The sequence below is a fragment of the Terrapene carolina genome, unplaced genomic scaffold (assembly GCF_002925995.2).
Source record: "Terrapene carolina triunguis isolate 2854851 unplaced genomic scaffold, T_m_triunguis-2.0 Scaffold89, whole genome shotgun sequence".
NCBI classification, from domain to species: Eukaryota; Metazoa; Chordata; order Testudines; family Emydidae; genus Terrapene; species Terrapene triunguis.
In genome coordinates this window covers 7,836,844-7,853,377 of record NW_020664440.1, presented here as the reverse complement: position 1 = coordinate 7,853,377, position 16,534 = coordinate 7,836,844, and the positions used below count along the sequence as shown (strand labels likewise).

The following is a 16,534-nucleotide window of genomic DNA, read 5'->3' as shown; positions in this document are numbered from 1 at the left end:
GCCGTGAGCCACAGCCAATGGGAGCTGCAGAAGCAGTGCCTGTGGGTGTGCTGCCTGCACCCCGAGCCTAGGAACTAGACATGCTGCTGCTTCCGGGAGCCGCATGGAGCCAGGGCAGCCTGGGAGCCTGCCTTAGCCTTGCTGTGCCGCCAACCAGGTGCTGCCTCAGGTAAGCACCGCCCCCCAACCCCGCCCCCCCCCCCCCCCCCCCCCCCCCGGGTCGGAACCCCCCCCCCCCCCGCAACTTAACTCCCTCTCAAAGCCCGCATCCCAACCCCCTGCCCCAGCCCTGAACCTCCTCCTGGAGCCCATACCCCACACCCCCTCCTGCACCCCAACCCCCTGCCCCACCCATGAACCCCCTCCCACACCCAAACGCCCTCCTGGAGCTGTACCCCCTCCCACATCCCAACCCCAGTCCTGAGCCCCCCTCCAACACACCCAAACTCTCTCCCATAGCCCACACACCCTCCCGCACTCCAACCCCCTGCCCCAGTCCTGAGCCCCCTCCTGCACCCCAAACCACTCATCCCTGGCCCCACCCTAGAGCCCAGACCCGCTCCCGCACCCCAAATCCCTGCCCCACCCCTGAGCCTGCTCCTGCACTCCAAATCCCTCATCCCTGGCCCCATCCCAGAGCCTGCACCCCCAGCCGGAGCCTTAACCCCCTCCCACACGCCAGCGAAAGTGAGTGAAAGTGGGGAGAGTGACTGATGGAGGAAGGGGTGTGTGTGGAGTGAGTGGGGCTGGGGCCTCAGAGAAGGAACGGGGCAGGGGCGGGACAAGGGTGTTCGGTTTTGTGCAATTAGAAAGTTTGCAACCCTAATGTGGGGACATAGGGAATACATAATGCACCAGCTGTTTTTACACGCAGTATGATATATATGAGTGAGGAAAGTAGAATTGGAGTACACCTAGTTATTTCTATCTATTTTCTCTCAGTTACAACTGTGTAACCTGTAGGCAGCGCTGTTAACACGCAAAAGCTCGTTAGGCTAGAACATCGAGCAGAGGTTGCTTATTATAGGCAAACAGGAGCTACTTATTATATGTGCACTGGTAGCAATGCCTAGAGTTAAGATTGCTGAGCATTTCCTATTACCGGATCATGTTTTCAGTTGCTCCAATTTTCCATACCAGGTGTCTGCCTCAGGCTGAATTTGTTTGGGTACAAGATTTGGAGGGAAAATACGTTGCTTTGCTCACGTTCAAAACTTCTTACAACTGTTTCAGACGTAATGATAAGCTGTAGTGCCTCAATGCTTTGGAGAACAAACTTGAAATTTGACAGTTGAGTCTCTAGTGTCAGGGATGTGCCTTCTGCTGTGCCCGGGAAACCCCACTCAAACTTGGCCAAGTTACAAGCCTCTGAAAAAGTGAGGCCTGCTAGCACATATTCTGATGTCTCTGCTCTTACAGTATGCAAACCATTGCTCTGAACCACCCCCATCTAAGGGATGATTGTGGCAGGAAGACAGTCGACCTAATTCTAGACACTTATCTTGACTTAACACCACATCTGAAAGAGCATTACTTTTAAAGGAAGTCAGGCTAAACGTTCAGGAAGCATTCCATTCCATTTCGGAATTTTGCTTAAGCTTCGTTGGTTTTGGTGAGTTTGCAGTTAAACTTCCCCACCCGGCTCCGCTTTTTAAACCTAATTTGTATAAGAGCTAAGCATTAGGTACAATACCCCAGCTATTCTGCTGCTGGGTCACTTCCAAGCAGACTGCAAGTAGGAAGTGGCCTTTGTTATGTTTCTTACTCAGATCAAATACATCACACTTGAGTTTTGGTCACAAGTGAGAAGACAGGTCTTCGGCAGCGAAGGGCTCGTGCTGTAATTTATTGCAAAAAGCCTGATGCTTTTCAATTAAGTGGTGCTTGAACCTCCCATTAGCACTCTCTCACTATAGATCTTCTATTTTGAAAGTCAAGTGCACTTAGGGTGACCAGATGTCCCGATTTTATAGGAACAGTCCTGATTTTGGGGTCTTTTTCTTATATAGGCTCCTATTACCCCCCACCCACTGTCCTGATTTTTCACATTTGCTGCACTGTTACCACATGGGGCAAACTGGGCCTTTTCTTTTTTGTTTCTAACAGAACAACAAAGCCTTTGTTATGGTCTAAGCTGAGCGGAGCTATTTATAGATTGAGAGTCTCTGAGGACTGCTTCCTTTCCATGTTCTTTCACCTCGTAGTTAAATCAATAGTAAGCCTACAGATGTTTTACAATGTTACAGCAAGACAGAGTAAGTTCTAAGGACCCAATCCTGCTCACAATGGCAAAATTCCCATTACTTCAATAGGAGCAGGATCAAACTATTTGAACAGTAATTGCAACAAGATACGTGATATGGTTTTTCTTGTTGCTGGAGAAGAGCACTGGCTTGAAGTTTACTGGGGAGAGTGGGATAAGCTTCCTAGCCAATGCAGTTTTACTTTGATGACACGAAGAAGCCCAGATGTTGCCAATCATATTATAATATCTCAGTATACAGCAAAGTGTAGAAAGCCTGCATCCTTTTTTTAAGTAATTGATCAAATTAATCCAACGGACAGAGTTTTTCCTAATGCTATTTAAAGCTACTTATACTGGAAACTGAATAAATAACCATGAACAATGCAATAGTATTGGACTTTAAAGTTCACTCTCATTTCATTTAAATCACAGGTCTCACCAGCTGATGAGAAAGGTCATGGGAGCAGAAGGGAGGGAGTGGCAGATCAGAGAGCATGAGGGTTTGGAGGTCTCCATTACAGCTGTGAACTGTAACTGCTGGCATATGTGCCTATTGTGTTGTTACTGGGAGCATGGATGCACATGGGGCAACTGAAAGGGTTCCCCACTAAAGCAGCACAGAAAAGCACTGGGTGCCTTTCTGGGGGTGCAGAGTTCCCACATCAGGGGTCCCTGTGAAAGGGCATGGGGAGGAGAAATGTAGGAATCACTTATGGAAAGGTTCTATGGGATTTAGTAGGAATTTTTTAAAACCATCCTATAGAATTCCACAGCAGAGATGTGCATTTTGAATCACGCTATGAAATTTAGGAGTGAATTCTATCCCTGTGGCTCAAAACACCGATTTAAAAGTTATTTTTATAATCTAGAGAACTTTTCTATGAGGGATAGAACTAGAGCTTCTGCAGTGGAGCACACAAGCTCAGAGTGTGTCCCTAGGATAGGTGTGGGATTTTCTGGGAAGAAAGGGCTAGGCTGTATAGCATCAAGCAGGTATTATAAAGAGATGGCAACTAATGCCAGTAAGTCCCTTGAGAGTTAGCTGTTAATTCTGGAATTAAATAAAAAACAAACTAATATCAACTGACTCAGTTCTACCGTGTCAGACTTAATAGCACTGATACCCTACGCAAACAATTTATTGGTGTCTCTTCCATCTCACACATCCCTCCTTTCTCCTCTCTGGTTTTCTGAGCTCCCTTTTCTCTTTCCTCTCTTTCTTAAGCTGTCATTTTCTTTACTCCCTTGTGTTATTTTTCTACCCTCTTGCCAACCTCTCCCTCATCTAGAAAGAGATGTCTTGTCTCTTGTCTACACATAGAAGTTACACTGGTTTAAACTAAAGGTGTGAGGTTAAACTCATTTGGTTAAACCTGTGCAGTTTTGCATGTGGGTACAAATAGACATATACCAGGTTTAAACCTATCTGCTTACCTTGCACCTGATGTAAAGCTATGTACGGATGTAGGGGCACAGGGATCTTTACATCTGGGCTGCTGATTCCCCAGGCTGAATTTAACTTCCCTGGGCTAGCTCCATCTCACAGTGTAAGGAGAAGACTAGGTGAAATGAGCTTAACCTTTGCTAATTGGAGACTGGGCCAGGTACCATGATGACCTCCCACTAGGGGTGAGGGGAAAAATCTCCTCCCCTTGCAACTAGCCCAGGAACCCCCTAAATATGACTCCAACACAGATGGTTGTGGCTATACCAAAATCCAACCCCTTGTAACTGCTGTCCCACAGCAATTGCTAATTTTTTTAAACCAAGTTCCACCCTGTTGCTTTCCAGTGTAAATTCTTAATAATCATTATATCATCTACCTAACCACTAGAGACGGTGGTTAGCAAAATGTGCTGTGCTGTGATTTCACACTAAAAGCTATTCTAAAGCGGAGGTGATTTAGATGTAGCTAGACGAGGACGCCTAGCAGTCACTATAATGGAAAAGAAAGGACCATTGTACCGTATTTGCCATTTGCATGGCAGGATCCATCAGTCCAAGGATTTCTTCATTATAACTGGATTCCAAGCTAATTATGTCGTCAATTACATCATCCATCTGCAACAGAAAGGTGAATGGGGAAAAATGCAAATAACTTGAAACTGCGTTTGTAACAGGGTTGTACACAATAGTAATATTTAAAAATTAAAGAGAGACCCAGCAATGCATACAGCCCTCCTCATTAGTTCTGTCTCTGTTGGACCCTGAAACCTATGCATTTTTGCCATACTCCAATTCTGTCTCCCAGTGATAATCACTACTCTCCAATCCCAGGAGTGGGTAAGCTGCCTTCAGATATCATCAATGACATTCTTTAATCAGCAGGAGGAGTCAACATTGAGTTGCCAAGCATATCAAGACCAAATGTGCCACAAGTAGGTGGGTTTGGGAGGCGTAGGGCAAAGAAAAGGGCACTGTCTCCAGTGCCACCAACCAGCGTGGCAATTCTACACATTTCAGAATGGTTTCTGGTGGCAACTTCAGAGAGTCCATTCTTGTATAATGGCCAGCATTTGTATTCCCAGGGACTTTGATCAGAGTGAGGTTTGAAATACAGCTTTGTAACTGACAGCCCCACAAGCTTTTTTTTTTTTCTGGAGTACCATAAAATCAGAGATAGCAGTAAACCGTGATGGCATGTGCACTGGAGAGGATGGAAACAGAAGTCTATTCAAACACTATCAGCAAAACACATACATAATTTGAGACTAGCTTCTGTGAGTTTTTTAAAACTGGCATATAACTTTATGAAAGAGTTGTGGGACTAATATGAACCTTCCTTCCTGGTCCTCATCTGTTTCTTCTTTCCAACCTCCTCTCCTCATCTTTCCTTCTCTCCTCTCCTAACCCTTGTATTTCACTTTCTTGCCTATCACCATTGCCAAGGATTTCAAAAGTTTGTCCTTGAAACGGTTGCCTCCATCTCTGGTGGAATCCAACTGGTTCACATCCCTGATATTTCTCTATTGGCAGCTATTTCCATGGGCGACTCATAGGAGATGAGTATCAGAGGGGTAGCCGTGTTAGTCTGAATCTGTAAAAAAACAACAGAGGGTCCTGTGGCACCTTTAAGACTAACAGAAGTATTGGAGCATAAGCTTTGCGTCTGATGAAGTGGGCACTCACCCACGAAAGCTTATGCGCCGATACTTCTGTTAGTCTTAAAGGTGCCACAGGACCCTCTGCTGCTTTTCATAGCAGATGCAGTTTCCAAACCAGCTCAACAGAGCAGGGAGTCCAGAGAGGAAAATATAGTAACAAAGAGACACTGTAGCAATTACAGGCTATATACTAGACACCATTTTTGCAGGGGAGTGAGAATTCATATCCTTGACCCATATATCCCTATGCTAATAAGGAAATATTAAACTACCTCATCTCACATTATCAAATCTGAATGTAATCTCCATAGAAAGAGGGTGATTCAACTGGGGCTACTATAAGGTGGGTGCGTAACTGGCTGGATAACCGTACTCAGAGAGTTGTTATTAATGGTTCCCAATCCTGCTGGAAAGGCATAACGAGTGGGGTTCCGCAGGGGTCTGTTTTGGGACCGGCTCTGTTCAATATCTTCATTAACGACTTAGATATTGGCATAGAAAGTACGCTTATTAAGTTTGCGGATGATACCAAACTGGGAGGGATTGCAACTGCTTTGGAGGACAGGGTCATAATTCAAAATGATCTGGACAAATTGGAGAAATGGTCTGAGTTAAACAGGATGAAGTTTAACAAAGACAAATGCAAAGTGCTCCACTTAGGAAGAAAAAATCAGTTTCACACATACAGAATGGGAAGAGACTGTCTAGGAAGGAGTACGGCAGAAAGGGGTTATAGTGGACCACAAGCTAAATATGAGTCAACAGTGTGATGCTGTTGCAAAAAAAGCAAACCTGATTCTGGGATGTATTAACAGGTGTGTTGTGAGCAAGACACGAGAAGTCATTCTTCCGCTCTACTCTGCTCTGGTTAGGCCTCAGCTGGAGTATTGTGTCCAGTTCTGGGCACCGCATTTCAAGAAAGATGTGGAGAAATTGGAAAGGGTCCAGAGAAGAGCAACAAGAATGATTAAAGGTCTTGAGAACATGACCTATGAAGGAAGGCTGAAAGAATTGGGTTTGTTTAGTTTGGAAAAGAGAAGACAGAGGGGACATGATAGCAGTTTTCAGGTATCTAAAAGGGTGTCATAAGGAGGAGGGAGAAAACTTGTTCACCTTAGCCTCTGAGGATAGAACAAGAAGCAATGGGCTTAAACTGCAGCAAGGGAGGTCTAGGTTGGACATTAGGAAAAAGTTCCTAACTGTCAGGGTGGTTAAACACTGGAATAGATTGCCTAGGGAGGTTGTGGAATCTCCATCTCTGGAGATATTTAAGAGTAGGTTAGATAAGTGTCTATCAGGGATGGTCTAGATGGTATTTGGTCCTGCCATGCGGGCAGGGGACTGGACTCGATGACCTCTCGAGGTCCCTTCCAGTCCTAGAATCTATGAATCTATGAATCTATGAATCCTAAATAAAATGACAGGATAGAATTAGAATGCATTTCTCCTTCCCACTTAAATCCTATGAAAAGAGCAACATACAGGAGCATTCTTTCCAACAATCTTCCCAAGACTTATTTAGAATGCAGAGGCTAAGATTGGTGTGTGGAAGAAGGGTCAACCCTTTTCAGATATACGTCTAATGCACTTTTGAAATAAACTCATAGAAAAGGACACCACAGATTTGGTTTCTATATAGTAATTCTGCCACTCTTATCCTTAAAAAAAAACAAAACAAAACAAAAACAAACAAAAAAAAAAACACCCTACAAAGTAGGGGGTAAGTTTCCATATTGGTGATCATGGGGAAACATAGGTTCTCTTTATAAAGGGTTCTGTTCTCCCAACTCCTGTATCATCCAGTACCTGCATGCATGACGCTCGCGTGTGTGTGTTCAGAGCCGGGCACTCGCTCTCCACCCTGCTTTGCTCTTCAAATTTATAAAATCCCTGTGAATATAAAAAAAAGGGGGGGGGAAAGCAAAGCATGGACCTGGATTTATGGCATAGTCTCTCCTCTAGACAGGCATGGTTGAGCCAGTGTCATGCACACATGTGCCTGATGACACAGCAATGTGAAGCTTTAACTCCCTAGAGAAAAAGCAAAATGGGGGTGTGATCATGATTATGGGAAGGAGCTATTTTATTTTCATTTATTTTAAAGCATGTAAACAATGGAATAAAAGAACAGGGAAAGCCCTGCTCTCTTGGCATGTGCAAAGTGATCGCTGCAAAAAGTAAATCTGAGAAGACATGTACATTGCATTATTATATACGATCAAAGTAGGAGCACCGGATAAATTTGTTTTTAGAGAGTCTTCTTCACTGGACTTATGCAGGTGCACAAATACGCGTCGACTTATATGCACTGGATAGTCTTACACTTACAGATGTACATAAGCATTAGCATCGGCACACATTCGTCAGCACCAGTGAGGTTGTTGCTGCAAATGCTGCTGCAGAAGACTTCTAGGCATCATGCAAGTGAAATTTTGCATGTGCACAATGGAGGGCTGAGACTGAAATCCCAAGCAGTAATATTTTAAAAGGGTATAAACACAGTGATATTTTGGGAAGCTATCTAACTAACTCATAACTCGAAAGAGAGACAAGGTGGGTGAGCTAATATCTTTTATTGGACCATCTTCTGTTGGTGAGAGAGAGAAGCTTTTGAGCTTACACAGAGCTCTTCCTCCAGTCTGGGAAATGTATTCAGAGTGTCCCAGCTAAATATCAGGTAAAACAGATTGTTTAGCATAAGCAGTTAACACATACTTCAAAGGCCTATTCAAGGTGAAGTTGCCTGATAATACCCCTGTAGTCATAGGACAGAAAGGGGGGTTAAGTGGGTTACAGGTTGTTGTAATAAGACATAAATCCAGTGACTTTACTAGACACTAAAAATCACAATCTTAATAAAGATATGAATTTAAGCTCCCAGGATTATCTTTTGAAAGTACTGTGCAGGTTTCCTTCAAGGAGGACTGACAAATCAGATATAGACAGATCGCTTTTGTGAAAAGTTATTTCAGTTTTATTTTACTTCAAAAATTCTCTCCTCACAATGGTTTGTGGTTTTCTCTCTTTTAAAAAAAAAAATGCCTTTTACTCTTTATACTCTGAATGAGCTACAAAAGCATTATTCCAGAAAGTTACAACCAACCAACAAAAATGGCTTTGCATTCGTCAAAGGTCAATTACTCACTGTTCTGTGCATTGACCAGGCACAAAAGAGGCTTTAATAAGATGTGTAAGTTGAGTACAGCAGCGCAAAGGTTAAAAAAAATTGAACTGGGCCACAGATTTTTCACCCCGAATATTTTATATTGATATATACATATTTTATATATTAGAAATGACCGTTATATTTTTCAAGTCAACGCTTCACAACAGAAGATAAATTTGAGATCTTTATCATGAGTGACTCTGGCTTAACCTTATTCACAGAAGATAAGTCAGAATTTTATTAAGCATAAGACAATATCACAGCAGAGACACGATTATTTACCTCTTTTTCACAGTTGGAGTTAAGTGTAAGCATAGCCATTGGACTGTTCGGTGCGCTGCTTCCAGTTCCAGGTGGCATGACATGATCACCAGGCTGGTTTGGACAGGGCAAGCTCAGAGCTTGGTTGGTATGTTTATTTGCTAGAGTGGTAGAAAGGTACTGCTTTACCTGCTGCCGTTGGGCTTGCTGAATGTGGTACTTGGTTGGATTTTCAAGGTGAGTCTGCACCTGCAAGAACAGGGTAAAAGGACTGCGTTATTGTTTTGTGGAGTCATTAGAACATTATTCTAGATGCCTGTTTATCCCAGATATACTTCATGGGCCAGATCCTCAGCTAGTGCAAATCTGTGTTCGCACCACTGAAATAAATTGCATTTCAGCAAATTACAATAGCTGAAGAAATGTCTATTTGCCTCCTAATGTACCAGTACTTGCAGTTCATAAACTTAATTCAGGATTCCAGATTTGATTGTTTTTCCCACTATTCTGTTAATTTTAAGTGATAAAATTAAGTTATTTAGGTTGGTCTCCTGTGATCAGTGGTCAAGTGAGTCCTGTTTTTTGAAATAGCTGACAAGTTTTTTGAAAAAAACAGTAAAATATTTTTTAGTCCAAATGACAAATGTAAACAAAATTAAGCAAATTAATAATTACATTTTCCTTTGCAAATAGAACACTTAATGCTTATATATACTTAGCATAATTTGAGCGAGACTAGGATAGCCTCTTTAAAACATGCGCTGGAAATAACAGATGACAGAACAGAAATATTTCAGTGTTGAAAATCTAAGTTAAATTAGTTTCCTATTCAGTATCCTCAGACATTTTCATTAATAGTAACATTTATATTAGAGCAGCCTTTTAACACTAAGAATATTTTTAAATGAAATCACTCATGCTGAAATGAGCCTATGCTACCGTGTAGGCAATAAAAGAAAGGCAACAGCCTTCCAAGCAAAATTTTCACCACTGTTTGATCAATTTTGTATTTATCAGACACTGAACAGTATTGCTTTTATCAGCAGCAAATAATGGATAAATTGAAACAACATCATACTGAAAAAGCTCATTACTTTCAAATGTTAATTATGATAAAATTATTTTCAGTTGCTGAACAGCTACAAAAAAAGGTATCGTATCTCCCTAATTACTTTTTGTGGAACAAAACAAATAAAATATACCAGATAATATACAGATTAAAAGGATATATATATACACACACACACACACACACACACACACACGGGTAGACAATTATTTTTGTCAAGGTCCAAATTCCGTTGTCAAGGTACAGTCAAGGTTCAGACTCTAAAATAATTAATAATAAATAATAAAATAAAAAGATGTCGGGGTCCATTCAAAAGCATCTGGCTGTCTGGATTTGGCCCACGGTCCACCTATAGACAACCCCTACAGCAAATCATTTTTAACAGGTAAAGTGAGCATAAGATAACTCACCTGATAATGATTATATTCAAGCATTTCCAGCATGTTTATATGTTCCTAGCTTAACCAGGGAAATGGCTTAGCATTTATCCTTTATTTTCTGTTATTCCAGTTCAAAGGCTCATGTACAGATGCACCATAAACAAGCTATTCTGAAATGGCGGAAGAAATTTTACTACAACAGCTCAGGCTTATAATAAGCCAAGCTAATTAGTTACGCACATTGAGAAATAAACAGTTCACACAAGGGGCTTTTCTTGGAAGCCATGCAAGTTTAGCCCTAAATATTGGTATTAATTTTTTTCCATAGCTTTGACGTCATGCTTTTTCATAAACATAAAAGGACCTTTTAAGTGATGGACTATCAAAGTCAGATTGACAGTTAGCTCAAGGCCAATTCACTATTCATCTTTAGTTCCAGTCATACTAACAGACAATGGTAGTTTTCTTTAGCAGTAAGGTTAAGAGTTGTCTGTCCCGAGTAAGAAGCGGAAGCTGCAAGAAAATGCTACAAGTTTGATGCAGTATTCACTGGCAGTGGTGTACACCGAACAAATGTATGTAATTGTCTAGTCCTATGCTGAGCTTCCATGTTTATTGTATATTGTCACACTCCTCCAACCTTACCTAACCCTATCTGAATTGGGAGGACGTGGGCTAGGGCAAAACACCCACTCTCCACGGTGTCATCTTTATCCTTCCTCACCAACTCCTAGGGAATACCATAATAAGTTTATCAGACTTGGGTGTGCATTACGACCTAAACATTGATCTGACATTGTAAGTATCTAGCTTCTGGCATGTAGAATATGGATTACCAGAAAAGTCCCAACGCAATTTTACGATCTGTAATTTAAAAAAGGCTTCATCCAAAACTCGTTGGAGGGTCAATGAGTTTGTTGTGTTCATACTGTTAAGGAAACATGTCAAACTGTTCCTGTTCAATCACCACTGAAAGTGGGATTTTAACATAATTTATTAACCAGCCTAATACTTTGTTGTGCTTGAATAATTCAGATCTGTGGTGGCAGTAATAGCTCTAGGTTTTCCACTTTAACGTGTGTGTCCTGTGATTATGTACACAGTTTTTAAAAACAGAAATACACCTATCTGTAACCAAATGCCACGCAAGGTTTGTAAAAAGAGCTGTGCGCATAAGGTTTTTTTCAATTTGCTGACAATTCTGGAAAAAAAAAATTTGTTTTGGTCTCATGAAAGTTTCATTTTGATTTTGAGCAGTTAAACATTTTTGAACTTTGAAAAAAATAAAATAGAAGGAAATTTTGAAAACAAAATGCCATTTTGAACTGAAAAATTGACACGTTTCTACATTTTTCATCAAAAAAAGTTGGGGTTGAACATTTTTCCTGTTTCTGTAAACACGAAGATCGTAGCATGTGCAATTAGCTTCGGTGTCTATACTACCATGAACACACAAGACTAAGCCTCTTATGCTTGAAGATTATTTACAAAGATACTTGTACAGTTATTTGTGAGATTATATTAATTTCATTACTTAGAATGCAAATCAAATTAAACTTTACAACTAACTTCCTCTACAACCATGGCTCAAGCGAAACTGGATTTTTATGGATGAAAAAATAGCTGTTTACTTGAAGGAACACCCTTTCCACACAAATTCATTTGTTTCATCAATGAATAGGAAATCTACGAACGCAGGCTATGCATTATCTTCCTTTCCAAAGGGTTACTTAAGCTCCTAAACTTATTCTGAGCTGGGTAAGCATACCATGACAAATTTCCTAGCCTTCCAGATAAAAATTATGACCCCAGTCAGAAATCTAACAACAAAAATCCATAATTTTCCTTGTCCACTTGTAAACATTATTAGCACACGTTAACTTACAGTATGGCAGGCCGCAGTAGGAGATCATATACAAACATGTAGGAAAAGACACTTTCTGCCTCAAAATGCACATACAACTTGTGAGAGAAAAAATATAAAAGTATGAAAGGTGATGTACCTTGGGAAATAACACCAAAAGCTGGATGAGAGGAAGGTTTGAAACAAAGCCATTAACTTTTGATAAAGAGGGTTTTATTGTAATAGAAAGATGTACAAGTATGGATTGCCTGCCCCTTTTCCTGTTGTATGTCCCCTCCTTGGAAATAAGTGGCAGTAGATGGTTTAAGCAAAGAAATGTCTTGCGAATGACTCTGTAGGGGAAAGTGAGCCTCATATGGAAGGAAAGAGTGCAGTCACATGGAATGTTTGGGGGAATTTAGAATATCTCTGCATTAGCGGAAGTATTATATGGAGTTCAGAAATAGAAGAAGCTTATTGACACTGAAACACTGTTTTATTTTCAGTAATGGTGAACCGAGCAACAGCTAGAGATCAGGTCATCCTATATACACCGCACCTTTTCTTTGGATTTTTCCTCCTACAAATACACTAAGTCTGTATTTTGCTATCTAGCAAAAATTACTCTGTACTTCATTAGTAACCCATATAGGGTTAAAAAAAGGTCTCTGGATATTTAGACTGCTTGTTAATGGTCCCATAATTAAAACGGACGGAGCAAGATCCTATTTACCAGTTATGCGAAAGGACCCTCCCAACCCATTAGAGGGGCATACTGCTAAAACTATCCATGGTGTAAGGAAAATCAGTATTAGGCTCCAAGATTCCCTAGACCATACAAGCAGTGGCCACAATAACTGAAAATGTATGAAAGTTAATAGATTCATTTTTTCCCAGCCCTTATAACTAGGCGAGAATGGTTAACAAAGCTAGAGGATTTTCTCATCAAATATTTAGCTAGTGGCTTACACTAACTCGAAGCACATAATGCATACTATATTGGCAACCGTTTCCTCCAAACCCATTACATCCCATACTCAAGGTCAGTAAAGGGACACCTCAGAAGTTCCATATTAGTCTACCAGTCTAGAGAACCAAAGACACTTCCCATCAAGTGGGTTGGCGGGTCCAGAGTTCTAATGCTAATCCTGGTGACAAGTACTGTGCAGAAGTGTCTGAGAGTACTGTATGTACTAGAGTTGGTTACTGTAGGTGGGAACTACATCTGTAGCCTGATGTAGGTTGCTGGAGCTGAGGCAGTGTAGAGAAGTTGCTGGAGGTCCCTCTGAGGTTGTTCTGAACCTGGTTGTGCATTGTGTTCTATATACTTCAAAAAGCTTTGAACTGCTCCTTTTGTTGCAATCTACAAGATGTCCCTTTGCATGCAATCATCTGTTTTCTCTTTAGGAATTTGTAGGTAAATCCTGTTCATTCCTTATATGTTCATGCTATTAAGTCTCCACCCCAAGACATTTTATAAATACATTCTTTTCTCTATCCAGACTCTATTTCTGCTCCTAGCCTGGTTATTTACAATCCTATTTCCAACCCCCACACCTGGGAGAGGCTCATCTGCTCACCTCCCACTCCTACAGGGTCACCAGTTACAAACCTCTAGCAGGTACATGTTGGAAATTTTTCACAATGCTTATAAATTCCTTGATATGTTTATCTGGATACTTTCCATCACCTCACCAAATCTTAGTGTGAAGCAAAACTAGGTCTGAGAATCAACACCATTTACTTGCACGTGGCTTACATATCACACAAGGTATAATAAGAGTTATTAAGAGACTAATTCATGATTCCGTAAAGAGACACACATCTCAGAGTCCTATCTAACTAACTGTGAAGCATACTATATTTGTAAAGGATTTCAAGACAGATGTTTTTCATTTCAACGTAAACAAGGGACCTTAGTTTTACAGGAAAATAGAAATCTGCCTTGCCAGGTGTTATTTTTATTACACATAAGGCATAAAATATGAGTTAGAGTATTTTGAGCTATCAGATGGAGATCGATAACGTCTACCTTTGGACAGAGTATACAGGATTAGGTGAAAGTGGCAATGGAAAGTGAACCAACAAATTTGGGTAGACTTCCTTGGGAAAAGCAAAAGGCAGCTTCCTAACTGTAGAGCCACCCCCTTATCATATCTCAGTTCCCTGCTCTCAGATATGGGCACACTAGAGCTCCTCAGCGAAATAGTTGAAAAAGGTTTCTAACTATCAAAACTATCTACTTTTCCCCTAACCTCATTCTCTGAAGTGGCTGAACTGTGTTTGTTGAATTGTCCAAAATACTTCTGCCTGCAGGGGAGCACAAGCATAGAAAACTTCAGATAAAGTGAAAATGCTTTTTATAAGCAGCTGAAAACAGGGGCTTATAATGGAAAAGCTTAGGTAAACTTAACTAAATTTGGTGATAGTGTGTGTGTGTGTGTGTGGATAGATAGATAGATAGATAGATAGATAGATAGATAGATATGTGCATGTGCTTTCTGACATACCTCTCTGGGCATGTTTTGGGATATGCAAATACTATTGATAACAGTTTTTCTTTTTAAATATAGTTATGGGAACCCTGTATTTACTTGCCATTTTAACATGCTCAATAAGGCTTGTTAGAGACCTTGTGCTAAAAATTTCTGAACATTCATTGAGTGTGTTTCCCAGCTTCACAGAGCTACCTACATGTTAAGTATACTGAGTATACTCTCAGGCTGCACAGGCTATGATAACAGTCACTATCAGTGCTACAACAGCAGCCCCTGGGGGAAGAAGTGTTGGGTTTGACCTTCAGCTCTGCAGCACAGTCCCAAATAAAGGATTAAGTACTAGAGCTGGCTGCAGGAGTAGGCTGGTATTTTCCATGCAGGATGGGCATCATACTGAGTTATGTTTTAATGACTAACCTCATTTTACAGACTGCATAACCGAGCACATTTGGACAATTCCTTCTAGGAGGCAGTGTGGCAAAATGGATGGAACTTGAATGTGCCGTAACAGAATCCATATTGCTAATTCCAATTTGGGACGCCTCTCAGTGGGATCTGAGGCCTTGATCGTTCAATGAGGTTTATGAAGGACACAGAATTATTAACACCAGTTAGAAGAAATGAGTCTGGAACTTATGATCTCCTGGTTCCCAGTTCAGTGCACAGTCTCTAAGGTACATGGTTGAGAGAAAGATAATTTTGTATCCTGACTGGAGGCTTCAGTTCTATTTCCCACAGTAAAGCAAGATGCTGAGCAGCATGCTCATTGCAGAAGGTTCACAGAGATTTTAGCATCAGGATCCTGTACTGAGTAATAGCAGTTTTCATCAGCTGGTAACTCAGCCAATTCTAAATGGATTTTCATAGGGACAGAGGAAATTCTCTCATCCCAGGTCTAAGAGTGATTTATTTCATGTAGTAACCTTAAAATAAGAAAGTTACTAGAATAATGAAGTAGAATAATTACAAGAGATTAATGAGGAATTTGGAACATGGATAAATGGGTGTGGGGGCGATGCTGGAATTACAGCATGAAGACTGGTGGACATCATGGATGTAAGTAATAGCCTGAAAAGTGTCAGGATGAAGACCTGGATTGAATGAAATGCCCACATACAGACTGGATAAGGGCCTTGAGTTAAAGTATTCTTGTTTGACATTCTATTTTCTCTGCTACTAGGGGCATCTGCTAGAGAGAACAAGGAAAGCGACATCCCCATAGCTTCTGAATGTCACTCTTCATTCCTTCCTCACCAAAATTCAAGTTGTTCATAAAATAGCATCCAGCCTTTGAAAGACAAAATGCTGGTTTGTTAAATATGTTTTGCACAATAATTTAATCCAGCAACTAAATGGCTACAAGTTACTGGGAGTTAAGATGATGGAGTTAATTAAATCATCCATTAGTTGTGTTTTTTATTGGCTTAGAGGCCACTGGGGACACTCCAAGTCTATCCCCTATTGCAATTAATACTCTAGTTCGCACCAGTGTCTAATTTTGGAGAGAATGCTGAGAGAGTGTCTTATTTATAAACTGGTTGGACTGTGGTATTGGTGTCTACACAAAGCCAAAAGCGTAAATGGGTTCAGTATGTTTGGGATAGAGTTTTAAGACTACAGGCATAAATCTAGTACAGTTTGTATTATTAATCATAATTATTTTAGTTTATGTATTTGTTGTAGCTTGTTTCTTTAGGCAGAATGTTCTGTTCATAGGGAATTATTAAATGACTGAATTTATGATGTAGTATGATGCAAGATAGGACTGAAGATAAATGTAATATACCACCTGCCGCATAATGATCCTTGCACGTCCAATTTTACTTTCCAAAATTAAATTCTGCAAACGATTACTATACATCTCTTAAGTAGAGTTGGGTGAAATTTTTCAGACAAAAACCATTTTAGCCAAAAATAATTCAGATTCAAGTCAACCAAAACATTTTGCTAATTAGTGCTGAATTTGCC

The 16,534-nt window shown here is 40.7% G+C and overlaps 1 protein-coding gene across 6 annotated transcripts in view; it reads right to left on the bottom strand.

Moving 5' to 3' along the window:
• Positions 1 to 16,534, bottom strand: part of MITF (melanocyte inducing transcription factor) — a 161,216-nt gene that overhangs the window by 14,130 nt on the left and 130,552 nt on the right. For 2 of the 6 annotated variants that reach the window (XM_024194864.3, XM_024194865.3), the window contains exons 1-4: positions 10,256 to 10,319; positions 8,798 to 9,025; positions 7,156 to 7,239; positions 4,211 to 4,306 (exon numbers count right to left, since the gene is read on the bottom strand). In XM_024194864.3, the coding sequence (XP_024050632.1) occupies positions 4,211 to 4,306; positions 7,156 to 7,239; positions 8,798 to 9,025; positions 10,256 to 10,288 (441 nt within the window). In that variant the 5' untranslated portion in view covers positions 10,289 to 10,319. Of the gene's footprint in view, positions 1 to 4,210; positions 4,307 to 7,155; positions 7,240 to 8,797; positions 9,026 to 10,255; positions 10,320 to 16,534 lie in introns of those variants that run through there. The other 4 variants (XM_024194861.3, XM_024194862.3, XM_024194867.3 and 1 more) reach the window with 3 other exon arrangements.